A 22,393-nucleotide genomic window follows, 5' to 3' on the forward strand; every position below is an offset into this window, starting at 1 on the left:
CTTTAACACTTTTTTTAAACTATGGAAATTGTAATTATTTGTATTTATTTTTCAATACTTTTGTGATATTATATAGCTGTATAGCTATAAATATAAATATATTTTAATGTTTATTGTTACCTGTATTGTAATACACAGCTTCTTATTTGTTGCTGCATTGTACTCATACATTTTAAGGTACATAGAATAGTATAAGCTATGATGCCTGAGGAGCAGGGGGATTTAGTGAGTTGACTTCCGACTGCTATGTCAGCTCTTTTATATATTACCTGATTTAATCCGTTTGTCATCTTTGCCTCATGCACCAAAATCAGCTAAGGATTTGCTAGTCATAATATTCCATTGTATACAAAATAAAAATAGGTAGTGATCAGACAGCAACATGCCAGGAACAGGTCCAGTAGCAGAAATTAATCCTAAGGGAACTTCAGAATTTTTATTAAAAGAAAGGTTGTGGGATTAAATGCTGTCCACTGAAAAACAGTTTACGATTTCTTTATGGGCTGAAGATTTTAAATTGTGAGGGTCAAATGTAAGCTAGGTAACTGTAAGGAACCACAGATGTTACAGTAGTTACCACTGTTACCTAGAAGTGCTGGGGTCCTAGGCTTAATTCCATTGTACTGCAAGGAGTTTGCATGCTTTCTCTGGGCTTGAATGAGTTTCCTCCAATTTATCATTTCTTCCTACATATTGAAAACCTACAGTAAGGTTATTATTTTCTCTGCTTGCCGTTTCCCACCCTTGTGGTTGAATTACTGGTTTTAACTATGTCCTATCTTGTGACTACTCGCTCATTCAAACCTAGGCTGTGCCACTCTGACTAAACCCTTGTCAGTCTTTGTGACCACTCTGTGTATGAGAATATCCTTTAGTTTGTTTATTGCTGCCTTATATAGCTTACTAAGGTATTGTTGTTTATTTTATGTTTTCAGGCATTATGAGTGATCGTCAATTTGGTACCCAGTTTATGTGCAGTGTTGTTGCTTCCCATGTGAGTCATCTTCCCACAACAAACTTAAGTTTTGTATGGATTGCACCACCAGCAGGTACAGGATGTGTCAACTTCATGTAAGTAGACTGTATCTTCTGCTGTCTTAAGCTTAACTGTATTTCACATCGAAATGTTATGTTGGAATGTTAACCTTTTCTTTAAGCAACATGCAACACAGAATATGATTTAAGATTCACAACATTTTTTTCATTATGTATTTTTGGCCATTCTACTTGCAGGCTTGATATTAGGTTAATTGTCTTTATATTTTGCATTCTGTTGTTCAAAATATGCAACTGATATTGAATAGATATGGTTATTAACACTGGAAAGATATATAAATAATAGGTATAAGCCTACAAAATACACCTGATAAATTATGAGCAATGCCTTGACTATATAAAGCATCTACTCGAGATCTGACCTTATTTCACTCGGGAAGGACATGAAACAGTGTCTTGCTGGGGCCTTGACTGTTTTTATTCCTGGCAGGCAAAAGTAACGTTTTATTGGCCACCTGCATCTGATGAAGTGCAGGGACTTTGCTCTCCTTCTCATTCATCTCACCAGTCAAAGCACAGCAGGGCAAAAAAATGCTGTCATGTCAAGGACTGGTATTGTACAGCAAAGTGTAGCAGAAAAGAGGTGCATCATGTAATGCTCTGAAATACAGAAGGTCATAATAAATAGCAGAAAAAAGCTTTGCATACTGCATGCTGTGTACCATGATAAACCAGATTATACAATATTTAGTAAAATAAGGAGAAAATGTTATTTGTGCTGTGCAGCACAGCAAGACACTACAGTCATGCTTGTACACCCGTAGGTGGTAAAAATCAGTCTGTAATCAAGATTCTTCAAATTCATTATTTTGAATAAAATGAATTGCTTTTGACTGTATGAATGCTTGTCAGAACTCATATACATATGTATGTATATCTGATGATATCTTTACCTTGTTTTGACTGGTAGCACAACATATTGTATTTCAACAATTTGTAGAAACAGAATCATAAAAGTTAGATATATTTCCATATTTAAAGTCGTAATTATATGTGAAATAGATAATGATTACATATAAAATGACTTCATAAATATGTATTAACAAATATTCCCAATATATTTCTTATAACCAAAAAAGATATGGAAAAATGGTGCATACTGCATTTGCAGTCTTTACTGTTACTACTGTTACTGCTGTCAAGTATGGAAAGATACCAGTTGACAGACATTTGTTTGTTTTTATACTAGCTGTTATATTGTTTTATTTCTTTTACAGACACAGTCATAATGTTACTTGGTGCCTGAAAAAGGTTCAGATTTTTTGTGTGTTGATTTCACGGACAACGCAAAAAGGCTTAGAATACAATCATCCCACCATTAACAATATTGGCTCTTACATAGTAACATAGTAAGTTAGGTTGAAAAAACACATACCTCCATCAAGTTCAACCTTAATACATAATATATAACCTGCCTAACAGCTGAGGAAGGCAAAAAAAAATCCATCGCATCTCAAATTTGCCACAGAGGGGGAAAGATTTCCTTCCTAACTCCAAGATGGAGTCCCTGGATCAACTTGTACTAAGAGCTATCTCCCATAACCCTGTATTCCCCCACTTGCTAAAAAGCCATCCAACCCCTTTTTGAAGCTATCTAATGTATCAGCCAGTATGACTGTTTCAGGGAGGGGATTCCACAACTTCTCACAGTAAAAAATCCTTTTTGAATAATTAAACAGAACCTTCTTTCTTCTAATTGGAGTGGGTGCCCTCATATCAGTTGACTATCCATATCCTTTACCAGCTTAGTTGCTCTTCTCTGGAGGGGAAGAATAACCCCTCCTCCCGTGAGTCTATGCCCCTTTTAATACATCTCAAAACCTTGTTTGCCCTAGCAGCTGCTGCCTGGTGCTGCTTGCAGCCACGTTTATTATCTACAACAGGGCTGTCCAACTTGTGTGGTGCTGAGGGCCGGATTTCAATAGCATACACAGTGGAGGGCCGCTAATGGAAGCCAGTTTTGACCCTTTTTTAAACTGCACCTACTTCAAACCACACCCATGTTATCACAATTGTGGTAGTATAATTGTGGTAATATAATTATATAAATAATTATATTATGTCATATTAAGACAACCCTCCTCCTCTCCTGTGGATAGCACAGCAACCCCCAGCACAGAATTGCACACCGTAGGAGCCATTTAATGGCTATTTCCAACTGATAACCAACTCCCAGAACAAACACCTGCCAGGTTCACCTCCCACAGGCAGCATAGGGCAGGCAGAGTATGGCACACACCGACAGCATAGGGCAGGCAGAGTATGGCACACACAGGCAACATAGGGCAGGCAGAATACTGCCATACTCTGTGCCATACTCTGCCTGCCCTATGCTGCCTGTGTGTGCCATACTCTGCCTGCCCTATTCTGCCTGTGTGTGCCATACTCTGCCTGCCCTATGCTGCCTGTGTGTGCTATAGTCTGCCTGCCCTATGCTGCCTGTGTGTGCCATAGTCTGCCTGCCCTATGCTGCCTGCGTGTGCCATAGTCTGCCTGCCCTATGCTGCCTGTGTGTGCTATACAATGACACAGTGCTGGCACTGCTCCTAGAGTCTGAGGTGTGAACAATGTGAGTGATTATAGCCTGAGGTGTGAACAATGCAGGGGTAAACAAAGCCGAGATTAAAACATGTAAACAGTACAGGGGATTACATGTTCCCTTTCACTGCCAGCCGTTTTGGTCAGTTATTTGGACAGTTTTTAAACATTTTGGACTGTTTCACTTTAGTGGCCTTTCCTCTTGGGTACTTTTAGTTTACCCAGGAAAACAATATATCATTTTTTTCAGGACAAACTACTCTTTCAAAATTTGGTAGAATTTTAGTGTAATTCCAATTCTGTAACAAGATATAGGCTTCTAAATGTCTACAAAATGAAAAAAATCATATTTTCCATAATAAAAACACACATACCAGAAACAAAAATTATTTTATGCACAAAAATACAACTGATTTGGAAAGTCCCATGTCTCCTGAATGCACCAATACCAATTATATATAGGTTATATAGTTTAATACTTAGCAGTCTGTGAAAAAATATAGTAACCTCTTGCCATCACAAGAACTTAACCTGGACCTGCAGCGAAGGAGATTTCTCACTTGTATAGGTCAAAAACTCCCAGCAGTACACTACCAAATTTCCAAAGCACTGCTCCAGAAAGCTGCATACTTTAGATTTCAAAGCCAAAAATTCCACTAACAGAAGGTTTATCCCAGAAAATTACAAATTTCTGGAAAGAACAGATTCTGGGTAATCCAGAATAGGCACAACTGTCTGTCTACTCCAAACTACCAAGTTGCAATGCTTTCCTAAAGTGAATAGTTTGATGCCCAATATGTACAGTTGGGGCATAGTTCTGTCATTTTAGCTCCTGCAAAATCAACACATTTACATCATTATATGTGGAATAAGGCCAGTATGCTCACCCCAGAAAGCCGTATATTTTTGGAAAGTACACATTCTCCTGAATCTAAAATGGGTACCCATGTCTTTCTACTCCAAAGTACCAAGCCGCAAAGCTTTTCTAAATGTAGCAATTTTGATGACATTTCCAAAAATCCTCTCAAAGCTTCCACTTTGCAGCATCTTATCTCCCACATTGCATTAGGCACCAAGATAAAACACCCTAAAACCAGGGATCCACTGAACAGTTTGATGCCCAATATGTATAGGTTTACCTAAGTATGTGGCATGTAGGGGCCCCAAAGTGAACATAACCCCATATGATCTATCATTACTGTCCTTTCTGCAAAATCAACACATTTACATCATTTTGCGTGGGATAACCAGTGTCGGACTGGGCCACCAGGATACCAGGAAAACTCCCGGTGGGCCCTCCTGCTCCTAACCATGGTTATTCCCTATTTCTGAATGGGAACAAAGAGGGAAAATAGAGGGAAGGATAGATGCTAGCATGTAAATAAAAGACTCTAGGAGAATAAAGAGGTTGAGTGGGGAAAAGAGGAAAATAGTTTCTAGACTATTGGTCTATTGGTCTATTGTCTATTTCTGGTGGGTCCCAGCCCGACACTGGGCATTACACTAGTAAAAAGTATGCTCACCCCATAAAGTCATATATTTTTGGAAAGTACACATTCGCCCGAATCTAAAATGGGTACCCATATCTTTCTACTCCAAAGTACCAAGCCGCAAAGCTTTTTCTAAAGTTGGCAATTTTGATGACATACAGAGGAAAATCAACCCAAATAGAAACACTTAAGGTCTACTGAACAGTTTGATGCCCAATATGTCTAGATATACCAAAGTCTGTGGTATGTACTGACCCCAAAATGAAAATAGCGCATATGGATTTCTCGCCTGCCAACTCAGCTTTTCCACACAGAGCCCCCTGACAGCGTATTATGTGCCGTAACACCCCCTAACTATACAGAGACCCCCAGAAAACCATATATTTTTGGAAAGTACACATTCTGATGAATTCAAAATAGGTAAAGTTATTTTTCTACACCAAAGTTACACATGGCAAAACTATGCTAAAAACAGATCAGGAACACTAATACAGGGATAAAAATGCAATAAAACCACATAAATTGTGCAGATTAGGGAAACGACAAAATAAGTCACACGCCAGTGTAATTAGTGGTCAGAATATTGAAGCCAATAGTCATGCTGGCAAAATAAAAATAAAACTAAAAACAAAGTGGTAAAAAAAAAAAAAAAGTGTAAAAGTTGTGTGACAGTGTGTAAGTGTATATATGAGTGTATATAAGTGTATATAGGTGTAGATAAGTGTGCAAAATTAAAAACAAAAAATTGTGTGCTGTATGTGTGTGTAAATGTATGTAAGTGTGTGTAAGTGCGTGTAAGTATGCATAAATGCAAAAGAAAACAGCCTTACCTGTCCTGAAGCTTGCCTGGTCCTGGTGCTGCAGTCCTGGGGCAGGAAGTCCCCGTAGGCAGTGAGCCGGCGAAGCAGGAAGTGGGACCAAGCAGATCGGGATGATACGATCGCGTCTGCTTCTTGGGGGTCGGCCCTGCGACCTCAGGGCCGACATGACAGCCCCCCTGGCTCATTGCCGGTTTAAACCTATCCCTATACCTCCTACTTTCAGGTTTCCTTCTTTTGAGGTGCATACGGTTCAGCTGTTCCACCCTCTCTCTGTGTGGGTGGCAGTTGTTTACAGACCTCCTTCTTCAAAATCCTTGGCTACGTTTCTCTCTGACTTTGAATCCTGGCTCTCTTTTTTTCTATGCTCTGACACCCCTGCAATCATTTTAGGCGACTTCAATTGCCATATAGATGACCCCTCTCAGCCCTGGCCATCTCGATTTCTCCATCTAACCTCCTCCTTTGATCTCCGGCAATGGACTAATACAGCTACCCATAAGGATGGTCATTTTCTAGATCTGGTCTTTTCTAAAAATCTAGATCTATCTACATTTAACAGTGAGCCTTTTCCTCTTTCAGATCATCATCTTATCTCCTTTTCCATCTCGCACGTGTCTCATTCTCCCTCTAACTCTCAGCCTAAAACCCTGATTCGCAACACGCAAATGGTTGATATAACTGCTCTCGCTAACTCTCTTAGTTCTAGCCTCTCCTCCTCCTGTGCTTCCTCTGATCCTGAGTTACTGGTAAATACCTACAACTCAATTTTATCATCTGCAATTAACACCCATGCCCCCCTGCAGCCCCAACGCAGTCGTGCCCACAATCCCCGTCCCTGGCTTAACCCTCAGACGCAATTTCTGCGCTCCTGTGCACGATCTGCTGAGCGCATTTGGAGGAAATCACACGTTAAAGCTGACTTCCTCCACTATAAATTTCTTATGGTGTGCCTCAATATTGCCCTATCCCAGGCCAAGCAAGCATACTATAACACACTTATAAATAATAATAAATCAAACCCGCGGCGCTTATTCTCCATATTTAACGCGCTACTTCATCCTTCACCTAATGAATCAATCATATCTGAACACACCCCCCTAGGACTTTTCTGACTTCTTTAAAAGCAAAGTCGATTCTATCCACAAACAATTTTCCCAACCCTCAGATACCAGTAATCTCAACCTTCCTAAATCTCCTCTCTCCCTATTCAGCTCCTTCAGTCTCGTAACAGAGTCTGAAGTTTCTCAGCTTCTCCGATCCTCTCCGCCTACTACCTGCTCGCTGGATCCTATGCCCTCATCCCTACTAAAACAGTGTGCCCTTGCCCTTACTCCAGCTCTTACCCACATATTCAATTCCTCTCTGGCTTCTGGTACTTTTCCCTCTCTCTTCAAACATGTCAAACCCATTCTTAAAAAGGCTACACTGGACCCGTCCTGCCTTTCTAACTACCGTCCCGTCTCTCTCCTGCCCCTAGCCTCTAAACTCCTGGAACGTCTTGTCTTTTCTCGTGTCACTAACTTCCTCTGCACCCATGATCTGCTGGACCCTATGCAGTCTGGTTTTCGGCCTGCGCACTCCACTGAGACGGCCTTATGTAGAGTGGCAAATGATCTCCAGACTGCCAAGGCCAAAGGACGCTACTCGGTCCTCATTCTCCTAGACCTTTCCTCTGCTTTTGATACTGTCGACCATTCTATTCTTCTGCAAATTCTCTATTCTCTGGGTATCCGGGATCAAGCTGCATCCTGGTTCTCTTCTTATCTCTCTAACCGCTCCTTCTCTGTCACTCTTGCTAACAAATCCTCTACCCCGGTTACGCTTAGTGTGGGGGTGCCTCAGGGCTCTGTGCTTGGTCCCCTGCTGTTCTCCCTGTACACTCTCTCTCTAGGAGACCTTATTTCTTCTTTTGGTCTTAAATACCACTTATATGCAGATGACATCCAGATATATTTAGACACCCCTGCACTAACTGCTGATGTTCAAACCCAGATTGGTAACTGCCTCCTGGCTATCTCCTCCTGGATGAACCGACGCCAGCTCAAACTTAACCTAGCTAAAACAGAGCTCATGGTCTTCCCACCCAAACCTGGCCCTCCTCCTCCTTTCACCATTACTATTGAAGGCATGACCATCAACCCTGTAAATTCTGCACGCTGCCTTGGGGTTATCTTTGACCAGTCCCTCTCCTTCTCTAACCATATTAATAACACTGCCAAAACCTGCCGCTTTTTCCTCCACAATATTGCCCCTTTCTTTCACAAGCAACAGCTAAAACACTAATCCATGCCCTTATCCTTTCCCGCTTAGATTACTGCAATCTCCTACTAACCGGCCTCCCAGACTCCCACCTTTCTCCCCTGCAATCAATTTTAACTCTGCTGCCAGGATCCTCCTGCTCTCTCCTAAGAGGGATCCTGCTCAGCCTCATTTAAGCTCACTAGCATGGCTGCCTGTCAAGCAAAGGATAGCTTACAAAATCCTTCTGCTGACATTCAAAGCCCTTCACTCCTCTGCATTTCTTCACTGGTCTCCCTACATGTTCCTGGTCGTCTCCTCCGCTCCTCTCAGAGCCTCCGTCTTTTTACACCATCCACACCCACTGCGCTCTCTCGTCTTAAACCTTTCTATCTCGCTGCTCCTTACCTCTGGAACTCTATCCCTGAATCCCTCCGTAGGGAAAACTCATCCACTCTCTTTAAGAAAAAACTCAGCTGTTACCTTCTGGAGCACTAAAACATTATTTTGCCCAGTCCTGCGCTTAAGGGCAAATGCCCATACCTGATGCACTCTTACCTTCCAGTTTGTGCCTGTATGTTACCCAACCACTCAGATTGTAAGCTCTACGGGGCAGGGACCTCCTTCCTACTGTGTCTCATACCACATGGCACTTATATATATACATATATACATATATGTATTTATTGTATTTATGTATTATATCACTTGTCCTCCCTGTGTGTATTTTTGTATTCTGTAAGACTGTACAGCGCTGCGTACCCTTGTGGCGCTTTATAAATAAAGTTATACATACATACATACATACATTGCCCAGGGGGCTGTCATCTCTAAAAACTCTCTGCAGAAGCGGCACATGCAGCTTGGCAGTTAAAGGGTTAAACAATACAGGGGGATTACAGCCTGAATCTGAGGTGTGAACCATCCAGGGGGCCCACGGGCCACCAGTTGGACAGCACTGATCTACAAGGACTCCAAGGTCCTTCTCAATTATGGATTTGCCTAGTACAGGCTATAAGTGGCTTACATATTTTTACATCCCTGGTGTATGATCTTATATTTATCCACATTAAATCTCATCTGCCATTTAGCTGCCCAGAGTTTGTCAAGTTTGTCAAGATCCTGCTGCAAGGATGCTACATCCTAGGTTGAATTAATTGAGCTGCAGAGTTTTGAGAGCCCTGAGCCCTGGAACAAGTTAACTAGATCCACATGAGTTTGTTCTGCCACTGATCGTATCCATATTATCTGGTCTAATATGAGCACATTCGTTATTCTGTTTAAGATAATTTGATTATGTGTGACGCAATGACATTTTTAAGGGTCAGCTGCTTAAACTGGCCCAATCTAATTACGGGGAAGCTGTTTAAAAGATTGCCACTATAAAAAGCTAATGCTAGTGCATAATTAAATGAGAGACATAGCAGCATAAGGGGACAATATTCTTTTGTGCATTGAATAGAAATAACTGTTTTTGAGGTTGCTGTAGCTGAGATATAAAAATCTTTCCATATTGCAGTGTTTACAGCTGAGGAATACCCACATATGGTAGATTTTCACACAGAGAGAACAATAAAGCTGTTTTGAAGGTTTTTAACTCTTTGTGTTTAGCTTGGTTGCTGATTGAGCTAAGGGGGTAGTACTCTTAAAGTATTATTGTTGATACCATATTGTTTTTGTTGACCCTCTTCTCCACTTAAAGAGCTAGTTTACTTTTTTTCTTTGAAATAAATATTTAAAAACTTATACCCCACTGATGCCTCATTTAATGTAATTTCATTGGTATTTATTTTGATTATTGAAACTTACCAGTAGCTGCTGCATTTCCCACCCTAGGCTTATACTCGAGTCAATACATTTTTCCAGTTTTCTTAGGTAAAATTAGGTACCTCAGCTTATATTCAGAACGGCTATATACGGTAGTTGTTGGACAGGCTAATATTTGTTCTGTAGAAGTTTGGAAGAAGATGTCCCATCAGGTACAAATATGTATGGGTTAAAAGTGTTGCTTCTAATCATGGCACTGAAATCTTTCTTCAGTAACAACTTGTCCACTGGGTTGTGAAATGTGTTATTGCCTTGAATTTCAAAATTAATTTCTAGTTTTCCCTCTGAAAAATAGACATTTGACAAGGGAATGTGAAATAAAAAAAAAAAAAAAAGATTTTATGCTTGGTAACAAAATGTATGTATGAATGTATGCTGTTCCCGTGTGCAGTACAATTTTGATTTGTAATTTTTTATGGCAGATGTCACAGGTTAAAAAACATAAGTATTTCAAGAGATAAACTTTTTTTAAACATATTTTTTACATTTGACATTGTAAGCACTCTATCCATAGAGTGATTTGGGATTTTCTCTGTACAAACACAAAAAAGGTTTTCATATAGCTTCTGATTTGTGTTTTTTTGACATTTTCCATTGACATTAAAACAGAGTGGGTGACAGAAACAGACAGAATGTGGATATTTACCACATTGTCTGTGAATTTTTACAGAACACAGTTAACAAACATTTTTGCATTAATTACCACCCATTCCTAAATAGCACAATAAAAAAGTCTTTCTTTAACAGAGGACCAATTAGCAGTTTTTTTTTGTACCAATGTAGGAAGATATGAATAACACAGTAGAAAGCAATCTGTTATTGCAGTGTTAAATTCAGAGTTTCATTTTTCTGCAAACCTATAAATCATGATCCGACCTAGACTCTGAAAGGCTTATATGTAGCTTTTAGCAGCATCACTGAATAAGCAGATTATGAAAACCAGCACCACTGGATAGCAAGCTTGCTGTGTAGGTTTTATATGACTTGCGTATCATGTAATATGCATTAAGGATTTTGTTTTTCAATAAATGATGTGCATATATTAATCTAATCTGTATATAGCATAAATTGATTATCTACTTTAATATTTTACACTTTTCTCATGTTTTGTTTTTTACTTATTTATTTGCATTCAGAACATTCCTGTTGGCAGCATGCATCTTAGTAGATAGTCACAGGACTACTGCTAGGCATAGCCCTGATCGGTGTCAATACCACAAAGTGTTATACTTCTCAGTTACTTACAGTAATTGTAAAGTATCTAATTTCTTCTCCATTATAAACCTGGGGAGCTGTATTGCACCAAAGACCATAGGTAATATGATGTATATCTGGATTAGGTCTTATTATTAAGGAAAAAGGCTAGCTGTGCATAATAAACAGTAAAGAAAATACTTGTATGACACACTCTGGGGCTTATTTATTAATTTTTGAGTTTGAATTTGAGTTTGCTTTTCTAAAATGAATAATCTCACATATCGAATGCTTGCTTATTTATTAATAAGGAAAACCTGTTTGAATAAAAAACTTAAATATCTCAAATTTTTTGAGTTTACGAGCTCAACTCCTATTGACTTCTATGGAAACTCAGAAGCTATTCAGGTTTTCACGTTTTTTGCACTTAATAAATGCCAGACATTCGAGTTTTCAAACAATAAATTCAATTAAATTTTTTTAAGCAAAAACAAAAATGTTTGAACAAAACATGGATTGCTTCTTCCCCCACATAGTAAAAATAAGGTCTAAACCATTCTTGCCATAATAGTATTTAATAACATGGAATGTTGACTAACACAGAATCCCTATTAAGCACACAAACATCCAAACTGTATATATCTATATGAACAATCTGTGCTATAAATTGTAGCCCTATAATTTCCTGAGCAATTTCAGAGATTTGGAGGAAAGGTTTTATGTGGGTTAACATAATGATGCAACAGAAGGGGGCAAATGCACCATAGCACATAGCTATTAAACAGTAAAGAGATTAAACAACTATAGGTTTTGAGTGTAATTTGTGTCTAGAGGCAGCATGGAGGTGGACCCAGACCAAATTTAGCAGTGGGACCAACTGAAATCTAATTTTAATTTACAATGGCAAGCAGAATAGATATTTGGGTGTATTTTCTCCCAGTGACGTTAACAACATAAATGAATATACAAACCTATATTTTCCTCAATATCGGACCTTCTCAATAATTGTTATGTTAAACACTTTACTTAGACTGGGAGAATTAACGTTATTAAAATGGTGATTCTGCCCAATGTACTTAATTTATTTCCAACTCTACCAGTTGCTCTACCTAATATATTTTTCCATAACTTTGATATGATTATAAGCAAGAAATTACTTTTGAAAACAACTCCCAAATCCAAGCAATGGGAAAGGTCTAAAACTTCAAAAAACAACTTTTCATCTTACCCATCTCTGCTACTATCACTGGGAAATTATCGTGGCTTCATTGCTGGAATCATAGATAAAGGCATAACCTCCTCATTCTGTAAACCTTGCTAACTGGAATAAATGAGATAGCTGGAGGTACATGCAAATACAGCAATATCTTCAATAATGCAGTCAACCCTTCTTCCACTTACAGACTTTGAAAACTTATGTGATATACAAATATCAAATTATCAGGTTTCATACCTATACAAAATGATTATACAGAAGAAATACTCCCACTTACCTTATTATGTCTTATCACGTGTAGCGCCGATTCTGTGGATGCTGCCATCTGAGGCAGCAGCCAAAGCTACTGCCCCTCTCCCACTCTGCCCTTAGAACTTTAGCATTGGGGGGGGGCGCATTGGGGCAAGGATCTCATCCTGCCCTGATCCTGGGAACAGGAGCTGCACCTGCAATTAAAAGAAGAATGGGAAAAGGTTTTCAGGCTGGAAGTATTAAAAGAAGAATGGGAAAAGGTTTTCTGGCTGGAAGTGAAATGTTCTATTAGTAACAAGTTTCAAGAAAATACCTACACAATATTATCTTATTGGTACAGGACACTAGTACAATAATATAAAATGCACTTAATACCAATGATACTTGGAGGTGCAATATAGATTAAGGGTCAATATCACATATATATTTATGGAGTAATGTGAATTTTATACGTCAGGAGATGCTAGTTTGCCAAGTTGCTTTTAGCTAGGCTCAATTGATACAGTACTTCTATTCTGAAAGAATATTCAAACATAGTCCCTTCCTACAGTTATGGTTGGCTGCAAAAATCTTGATCCTGAGGTGGTGGTGAGATGTTAATCCTGCAACTTTAGAAGAATGGATAACAAGTATAAAGTAAATCTGTTTCATAGAGGAAATTAACCACCTCCCTAGCAGCAACACATCAATGGTTTTTAGCGATATGGAAACCTTGTGTTTACTACCTACACTTGCACTACAAACTATAAGATGGGTACTAATAATCTGTATATTCCTATTTTTACCTTGTTCTATTTTCTTCTACAGTTACACACTATTTTGTCTGTTTACATACTGTACATTATATTACTATTTGTGCATTCTTTGAGTGTGAGCTATTGACATTTATAGGGTCATACATTTATTTATTGGATAGATTCTAGCACCTGTAACTAATAACTTATTCATGCACAGGCCCGGATTTGTGGCAAGGCCACAAAGGCCTGGGCCTAGGGCGGCACAAATTAAGTGGCGGCATGCCGCCCCGCCGCAGCGTAATTTTGAGATTTTGCGGCCATACGGAGCAATGGGGACTTCGCCCCCTGTCCCGTATGGGAGTTTAAATGGCGCGCCGGGAGGGGCACTAATGGGGGGTTGCCTCGGGGCACCTGCATCAACCTGCAGCCTTGTGCCTTATATGCTTGTAGAGCTCTGTGGTCATTATCCACTGTATATATAGTGTTTGTATTTTTATCTTTGACCAGTTCATTCATTTTATTGAAATACAAATTTAACACTGAAGTGGTGTTGTGAAGTTTTTATTACAAAGCATTCAGTTTTTTTTAAATGTGTCTTGTTTGTTAGAAACAGACACTGAAATATGATATTTTAAAAAGTATTTAATATTTTCAAAGTTATCTTTTGTGGAAATATCAGTTTTATGTATTTTGTTTAAACTTGGGGAGCTGTATTGCACCAAAGCAAGGTGATCATTAGTCAATAAGAGAGCTTAAATAATGCACATATATCTAGGTATGGAAAAATAAGAAAATGCAGGTATGGGACCTGGTATCCACAATGTTTTCCAGATATGGGGTCTTTCTGTGATTTGGATCCCCATATGGATCCCCAAAACAAATCATTTAAGCATTAAATGAACCCAATATGATTGTTTTGCAATAAATATTCATTATATCATAGTTGTGATCAAGTAGAAGGTATTGGTTTATTACAGAGAAAAAGTAAATCATTTTTGAAAATTTGATTAAATAAAGTCTGTGGGAGATAACCTTTCCATAATTCAGAGTTTCCAGATAATGGATCCTATACCTGTAAGAACTTTGCCCTTGAGTGAGACCACCAGTCATACTATATTATTAAGGATATTCGGACACCTTAAGGGCTCTGGCACACGGGGAGATTAGTTGCCCGCGACAAAACTCCCTGTTCATGGGCGACTAATCTCCCCGAATTGCCATCCCACCGGCGAAAATGTCAACAATCAATACACAATTGATTGTTTTTGGAACATAACTCGGTGTTGCTGGTCTTTTTTGGATATTTAAATCATTTACCTTGCACCCGAGCTAAGAGCTGAAGCAGAGTGCCACCCTGGGTTCGCTATATATATATATACATATACACACACACACACATCCTGTATATTCAGAATTATTGGTTAATAAGTGTACTTGTTTACGCACATTAATTATATTTGCTGTTTGGTTCATTTCATCTGCAATTATAATAAAATGATGGAAATATAACACTTACATGTGTAAAAAATGAGACTTCTCATCTTTAAAGCCACTGGCTTCACATTTTATAGACCTCAGTGTGCTGTCTGTAATATGTGATAACAGAGCCAATAGAACATCTGCCTAAAAAGAGATTATTTTAATTATGGACTCAATGTCCTATTTTCTGCAAGTGGTCCCATGAGAGTATATTAATGCTAGGAAAGAGTTTTCTTATTCACATTACAACTTAAAATTCAAACAAGTTGATATAAAAAAATATAATAATCAGGCTTAAAGTTTCCTTTTAGAAAATATATTAGCTATGTTGTTATTTTAATATCAATAAGTATATTTTGCATGAACTTTAAAACCCCTAATTTATTTATTGTGTAAGTTTTTTTCTCTTTTAAAAGTGAATAAACACAGTAAGCAGACAGGTGCCATTTTGTGGGCATTGTAGTTAAGATTTGGGGACTAGATGCCCATGCACTAGCTACACATTTAGATCATGAAGTGGAAATGGGAAAGTGAGTGCTGAATAGAAAGTGAAGATAATTGTCTGCCCCGCCTCTATACCTATAAGGGTACCTTATTAGGGATGGGGCAGGCAATATATGATTGACAACTGGAACATTAAAAATTAAATAAACCTAAAAGGATTGTTTTACTTCCAAAAAGGATTAATTATATCTTAGTTGGGATCAAATACAAGCTATGGTTTTGTAATTACTTGATTAAAATTGGGTCTATGGGAGATGGCCTTTCCGTAATTCAGAGCTTTTTGGATAATGAATCCCATACCTGTATTTGGAATTTTGTTTGCCAGATAAGGTAAAAACCGCACCTCAAGTCTAAAAAAACATTTAAATATTAAAAAAAAAAGTATTTTTCCCACCAACATGGATTTGTGCGTGGTGCAATGTACTGGTTTATCATTACAGAGAGAAAGGAAATCATTAAATAACAATTGTTTGGTTTTAATAGCATTCCCTATATTCCAAAGCTTTCTGTATAATGTATTTCCTTATAATAGAGCCCATGCCTGTATAAATACCTATTTGCCAATTTAGGTTGCTAACTTTTGGCAGGATCTTTATTTTTTCTTAAAATGAGAAAATATTCATGGAACGTTTAGTATCCCCATTTCAGCAGTTTTAGAAAGCATGTGTGTAGTGCTGGGCGGTATACCGGTAAAAACCGATCACCGGTGTTTTTTTTGAAACCGATATGTATTTTCTACATACCCCCATACCGGTGTGCTTGAATACTTCCGGGTGCGCACGTGACGGCAGCGCGCACGTGACGTCAGCGCGCACGTGACGTCAGCGCGCACACTCTACAAAAGCGCCATCGCATTCAGAGTCGGATACCAATGTGAGCTGTCGGGGGTGGGGGTGCCTGGCAAGTAATTATATTTTATGTGAAGGGGATGGGGGGGTGTTATTTATGTGAAGGGGATGGGGGGGTTATACTTATGTGAAGGGGATGGGGTTGTGTTTGGGGGGGTTGTGATGGGGTGGGGGGTTATATTTATGTGAAGGGGATGGGGGGCTGTTTGGGGTGGGGTGGGTGTGGGGGGGGGTGTGCGGATGGGGGGGTGTTTGGGGTGGGGGGGGTGTGTGCGGATGGGGGGTGTTTGGGGTGGGTTGGGGGGGAGTGTGCGGATGGGGGGGTGTTTGGGGTGGGGTTGGGGGGTGTGTGCGGATGGGGGGGTGTTTGGGGTGGGGGGGTGTGTGCGGATGGGGGGGTGTTTGGGGTGGGGGGGTGCGTGCGGATGGGGGGTGTTTGGGGTGGGGTGGGGTGGGGACGTGCGTGCGGATGGGGGGGTGGGGGGGCTGCGTGCGGATGGGGGGGTGTTTGGGGTGGTGGGGGGGTGTTTGGGGTGGTGGGGGGGTGCGGGTGGCGGGTGTTTGGGGTGGTCACCTAATCATGCATGGGGAAAAAAAAATACCGTCAAATACCATGATACCGATATAATTTTGAAAAAGACCGTGATATAAATTTTTGGTCATACCGCCCAGCACTACATGTGTGCTTGTTTTACTACAGCTCTCTTTCTCTGTCCTTGGGTTTAGTTTCTTAATCATTTTGTCTTTGCTTTTGTCAGGATGCGTAGTCCACGTGGAGCATCAGTACATTCAATACAGAAGCAATTTTTATGATGTCACGGTTCCCCGTTTGCTGTGAAATTTACATATTTACTGTCCTGAGTATTCCTGATTGCTGCTTGCCTTGACCCATGCCTGATATTGAACCCCTTGTTGTTGGCATTTGAATGTTTTCCTGGCCCTGATTGCCTTGTGGCCATTGCAATTTTGATGTTTAGGGATTCCAGGGAAATATACATAAACCTTAGACTTGTAATAGATAGAACCCAAACCCCAGTTAGCTTTCTTAAATATTATTGCACTAGAGCTGTAAAAGCTGCTGATTTTAGCTGTTTCTGGACTGACACAAATCTTTGCTCATACCACTACAAACCAACTATATCTTTCTCTTAAATATTGCACTATTAACAGTTAAAATATGAAAACTTGTAAGGGTTTAAAAACTAGGCCTTCTTTCTTTTAAGTCTGAAAGGACAAAGGTATCTGGTGCCTGGGCCAATAATCTATTTTATAAAACCTTCTTATTACTGATAAACACAGGAAAATATTGTTAAATAGTTTACTCTAGGAGTGCAAGGCAGGATCGGGGTAGTTAGTAGTGCAGAGGCTCCAACAAGGAGGCCAGGTAGGGTATGTATACCAACGCACCAAAAATCCCAAATAAAGTTTATCAAAAAGTATATTATCAATGAAGTAAACTATAAAGGCTTCTGTTAGAAATAACAACTCATACCCAGTAAATCATTAAGGTCCGGGTGTATAAACCCCGAACCTCACTCAAATATTAATCCAGAAGCCTGTAAGAGGTCAAACTTTAATCAAAATCAAACATGCTCACCAGAGTCCTGAAGTGGTCCAGGTGCTCGGGGGGCCCCGTACACAAATAGGCCTATGACTAAGTGCGCACGCGCATGAAATGCGTTAGACGCTTTGATTTTAAATGGATCAATAAAGATCTGCTTTTAGCGAAACTTCTCTGTCCGGAGCGTTTGGAGCTTTTTTTAGTTTTTTGTACAGGAAGGGTAAGTACCCTACATTATCAATGCTGCCAGTATGGGGATTCAAGCAGCCAGGCTCAGATATAGATTACTGGAGTGATAACACCACGGTGAGCCTCGCCAAGGCAGTCAGTACTACCTATGGGTGTTGTGAACGCTACAGCTGTGATTGTGCGTGAATAACAACTGATTTGAGAATTTAAGTATTTAAAGCATTTACTGATATGATATTGTACTACCAAAGTCAGCACCCAACATTTCCAAGGTGTATCACCTGTTCAATAAAGAGTGTCTGTACAGAACCACTGGCACTGGTTTATTCAGTGGATGTGTTTTATGGTGGAGATACAGTGAGAGGGCCCACCTGAGGAATGAGTTGTATGTAACACGTGCCCTACCAAGAGTTGCCAAGAAATAGACCCAGTCTGACCAGATAATAGTGATCGTAGGTACCCCAGATTCAAATATGTGTTACATATGAATATTTAACTTATTGATTTATAAAGTTTTTAGTTGGTTTGTCTAGTATGTCTGGTTATAAGTATGTTGGAGTCAGTGACAATATGGGGCTTTATAATTTCCATCTCAAAAATGCAACCACTGAACCAACTGGACAGTAATGCAAATGAAAACATTTTCTTTGCTTTTTCAAATTTCACATTAGGCTCCAGAAAGAAAAGAGGATTTTATATAGGCATACATGCTACTTAAATTAGTTTGTGGAATTAATTGCAAATATGTTAGATTGGTTGAAGCAACAATTTTTTCTGTTGCTGCTTTCATGGTGTTAAAATAAACTTTTTTACCTTCCATTGCTTAAAATAATACATTCACTTCAGAGGAAAAACTTGTACCTAAGATCCCCAATAAAAAAAAATATTCATATATTTCTTAGATGTGCATTGGAGAGGAATGAATTATCCTCAACACCAAGCTTAGTAGAACTGAACCAGATCTACTGAGCTAAGATTTATAGGCCATGTAAGTGAAACCCATTGGGGCTCATGTACTGGTACAGTACGTGATTAGTTCATGTATCTAGTTGTGTGCACCATTTTCTCTTTGAATAGCAGTTTTGTACCTAGCATGTGGCCTACGGGAAGGTGACAATTACACTTTTGGAACACTAACTGCTATGGTTGGCAAACTAGTTGCTAAATCTGTGCATATGCTGGGCAGATGTTTAACATATGCTAAGCTTTAGCAGCTAAGGGGTAAAGCTTGCCATATATGTAATGATTAATTTCAGTGCAATCCGACAAATCCGTTACATTATTGTAAGGTTAATGGGCACTGAAGTATTGTACATCTAGCAATTTTACATCCGACACTGGTCAGAAAATTGGTTGGGCAGGTTTGAAAGTTTTAGTCATTAACAATTAAATTTATTCACTATCCAACTGTTTGCAGGGCTAAGCAGGTAGCTACTGACAGTTTTCCTAGCTTCAACTAGACGATATTGCTTGAAATGGTAATTTCATTGATGGACAAACTGTCCTTTTAAACAATTGTTTCTAGATAAGCTTGGTTGTACAATAATGAAAAGATCTTTAAAAAAATCCACACTTGTATGGCTGCCTTAAGAGACCCAACGCCTTCTTTACTGCACTTTGTTTAATAAACACTTAAAAAGCACTGGAATCATTAAGTGGAGTCGTGTCACTGAGCTAAACTAAGATTCACTGGGTTACTTTTTGCAACGTTCGTATCAGCTGCAAAAGCACTCCATTTAAACAATAGGTCTACAGCTATAGAAAGAAACCTTCACAATTTAAAAATGGTGGTAATAGAAACACACAGATTTGTGTATAGCTTCAAAAAATTCAAACTGCCTGTTCTTATTTGTTTCTGAGCCTGGATGAACAGACTGTACAAGAGATTTTCGAAATGGAGTAAATGTTTATAAATACAGCTAGAAATGAGCAGAAGAAATCTCTGTTCCAGTAAGCCTTTTACTTATATGATAATTAGAATCAGCTTTATCTCTTCCTCTTGAACAAGTCCTAATCCCCTTCTCTAGATCTTTAGATCTTTTAGGAATTGCTCTGTTTTCCTGTAAAAACTCAGTGCTTATCTGTTCTCCATAGTAAAACTCTGCTTAATAGATCAGTGCTTTATGAATCAAATATGAAGCCAGGTTTATTGCTTGCACTTTTATTATTTTCTTTGGTTTTATACGGGCTATCAGTAAAGGTCTCTTGAAGAGACAACTTCTCTCTTTAAGCCGTGATCTAGAAAGTGTTTTCAAGAATCTACTTTAGTCTCTAAGCACTAGAGGGCATTATGCATCAGGTTTCCATCCCATGTAGTGAAATAGACAAATATTTTCTTCAGATTTCACTTCTCCTAGAATCAGGAGAAAGTTAGTCATGTAAAGTACTTCTTTAAAGCTTTGAGTAATTCTGACCATTGTAAATTTAGAAAGTAAATGTGTGTGTGTGAATAAGCCTGCTTGTGGATTTATGCAGACAATACAGCAAATGGGGTCTGATTTATAAAGACAGATTCTAATTTACAGCAGAATGAAATATATTTGCAAACGTCATTAGAATGTGACTCCAAAATTCTTCAGCAAACATTTTTTTGTTTTAAGTGGTGCAAAATTAGTTTCAAATGTAATTCAAATGAACTTTCCACTCTACCTGAAACATTTTCAGTGGTTTTAATGTTTTTAAATTGTAATTGCTATTTTAATCAATATATGTCTGACTGTTAATATTGTCTGTAGACCTGGCTTCAAACCAGCTGATTAACAGACCTAGGAAAGAACTGACTCCTGTTACTGACTCCTGTTACTGACTCCTGCAATGTTTTAAGAATCAGTCTCAGAGAACAGAAAGAGTTAAACAAACATGCTTTGAATGCTATAACATTTACATATTACTCTTAAACCATTGATGACTCCTGAATATTTATTAGAAAGTTGCTTAGAATGATATTTTCTTTCATAATGGAAAAAAGGTTTTTGGTTTTTTAGTGAAAGAAATATTATAAGCAACTTTATGAAATATATTAGTTAAAAATGCCAATTTTTAAGTTATGCAGCTTCAAGTGGTGGGGAAAAAAACAAAAGTGCACTTATTGCATTAGGGTAAGTGAATACACCCTATAGTATACTACTAGGATGATTAAAGATGATATAAAACAGTATAAATATACTGTTTACTGGACCAAACAGAAGATAAAAATTCTCAATTAAAAATGTGTGCTGTTTTCATCCAAGGTAAAAAATGCAGTTACATTTGTAAATAATACATTCATTACAAAAAACATTAAACAAAAATTATAAAAAGGGCATTATATAAAAATCAGTAAGGGAAGTTAAAAACTAGTTAAAATCCAGTGTTGATCTGCCACTTATGCAGAGTACTGTCATATAAATTTAATACTGCAACAACTGTATTATTATTAACACTTATTTATAAAGCGACAACATATTCCGCAGCGCTGTACAATGAGTGGGTTTCATACATTGGATATACAGAGTAACAAATGAAGCAATCAATAACCAATACAAGACAGTTATGAATGCACAATTACTGCACGTAAAAAAAATACCCTCTACCAATTAGTTTGTATGTTTGAACCTAACAGACACACAGTGCTCAGCGGTTAAAGGAAAAAGAAAGACAGATTTGGTGGTACCAATATGATAAGCCCCCACTAGTGAGACCATTCGCTAGTTGTTTCCTTGGGCCAGTTCCCTTTTTTAGATTAAAAACTGCACCAGCCCATGGAAATAACTAACAACCCTTAGGGGCAGATTTACTAAAATTCTAGCTTTTATCTTTTTTTTTCTTTTTAAAAATTCAAATGAACTTATTTGCACGAATGTCTGACATTTACTTAAAAGTCTGAACTGGAAAAGTACTTGGGGGAAAAAGTCACAGAAAAGTCACAAACTGGGACTTTTTTGCATTGTCACGCAAAAAAACAGTGTCAAATATTTGAAAACCTCTAAAGTTCCGAAGCAAACACGGATCTTGCAGGGAAGGGAAATCTGCCATTGACTTTTGTTGCAAAGTAAATTTTAGAAAATCACAACTTTTTTCAGCGACTTTTAGTGCTAAAATATCCGAATTGAAAAAAAAATTGTTAATAAATAGCCCTCATAGTGCTATATTTCCCCCACAATACCTTATTCATTCCTGGCTTGGCTTGCATATGCATAAGTACAATTTTCCAACAAATGCAGTTAAATGGCATCTATGGTACAATTTACTTTAGCAACCAGACAGTGACTTGATTGAGAGACTGGAATATGAATTGGAAAAGGCCTGAATAGAAAGACAATTAATATAAAGTAACAATAACATTATGGCCTTACACAGCAATGGCCCCTATTTTAAAGCTGAAAGGAGGCAGAAGAGGAAGGCAAATAATTTTAAAACTATAACAAATAAGTACTGAATGTTAATTTTAAGATAATCTATACC

At 38.5% G+C, this 22,393-nt stretch overlaps 1 protein-coding gene across 5 annotated transcripts in view; it reads left to right on the forward strand.

Moving 5' to 3' along the window:
* reln (reelin) overlaps positions 1 to 22,393 on the forward strand; it is a 258,716-nt gene that overhangs the window by 62,317 nt on the left and 174,006 nt on the right. For all 5 annotated transcript variants that reach the window (XM_031897689.1, XM_012958659.3, XM_012958660.3 and 2 more), the window contains 1 exon segment: positions 936 to 1,071. In XM_031897689.1, coding sequence (XP_031753549.1) covers positions 936 to 1,071 — 136 coding nt within the window.

This window comes from Xenopus tropicalis, chromosome 3, assembly GCF_000004195.4.
Source record: "Xenopus tropicalis strain Nigerian chromosome 3, UCB_Xtro_10.0, whole genome shotgun sequence".
Taxonomy (NCBI): Eukaryota; Metazoa; Chordata; class Amphibia; order Anura; family Pipidae; genus Xenopus; species Xenopus tropicalis.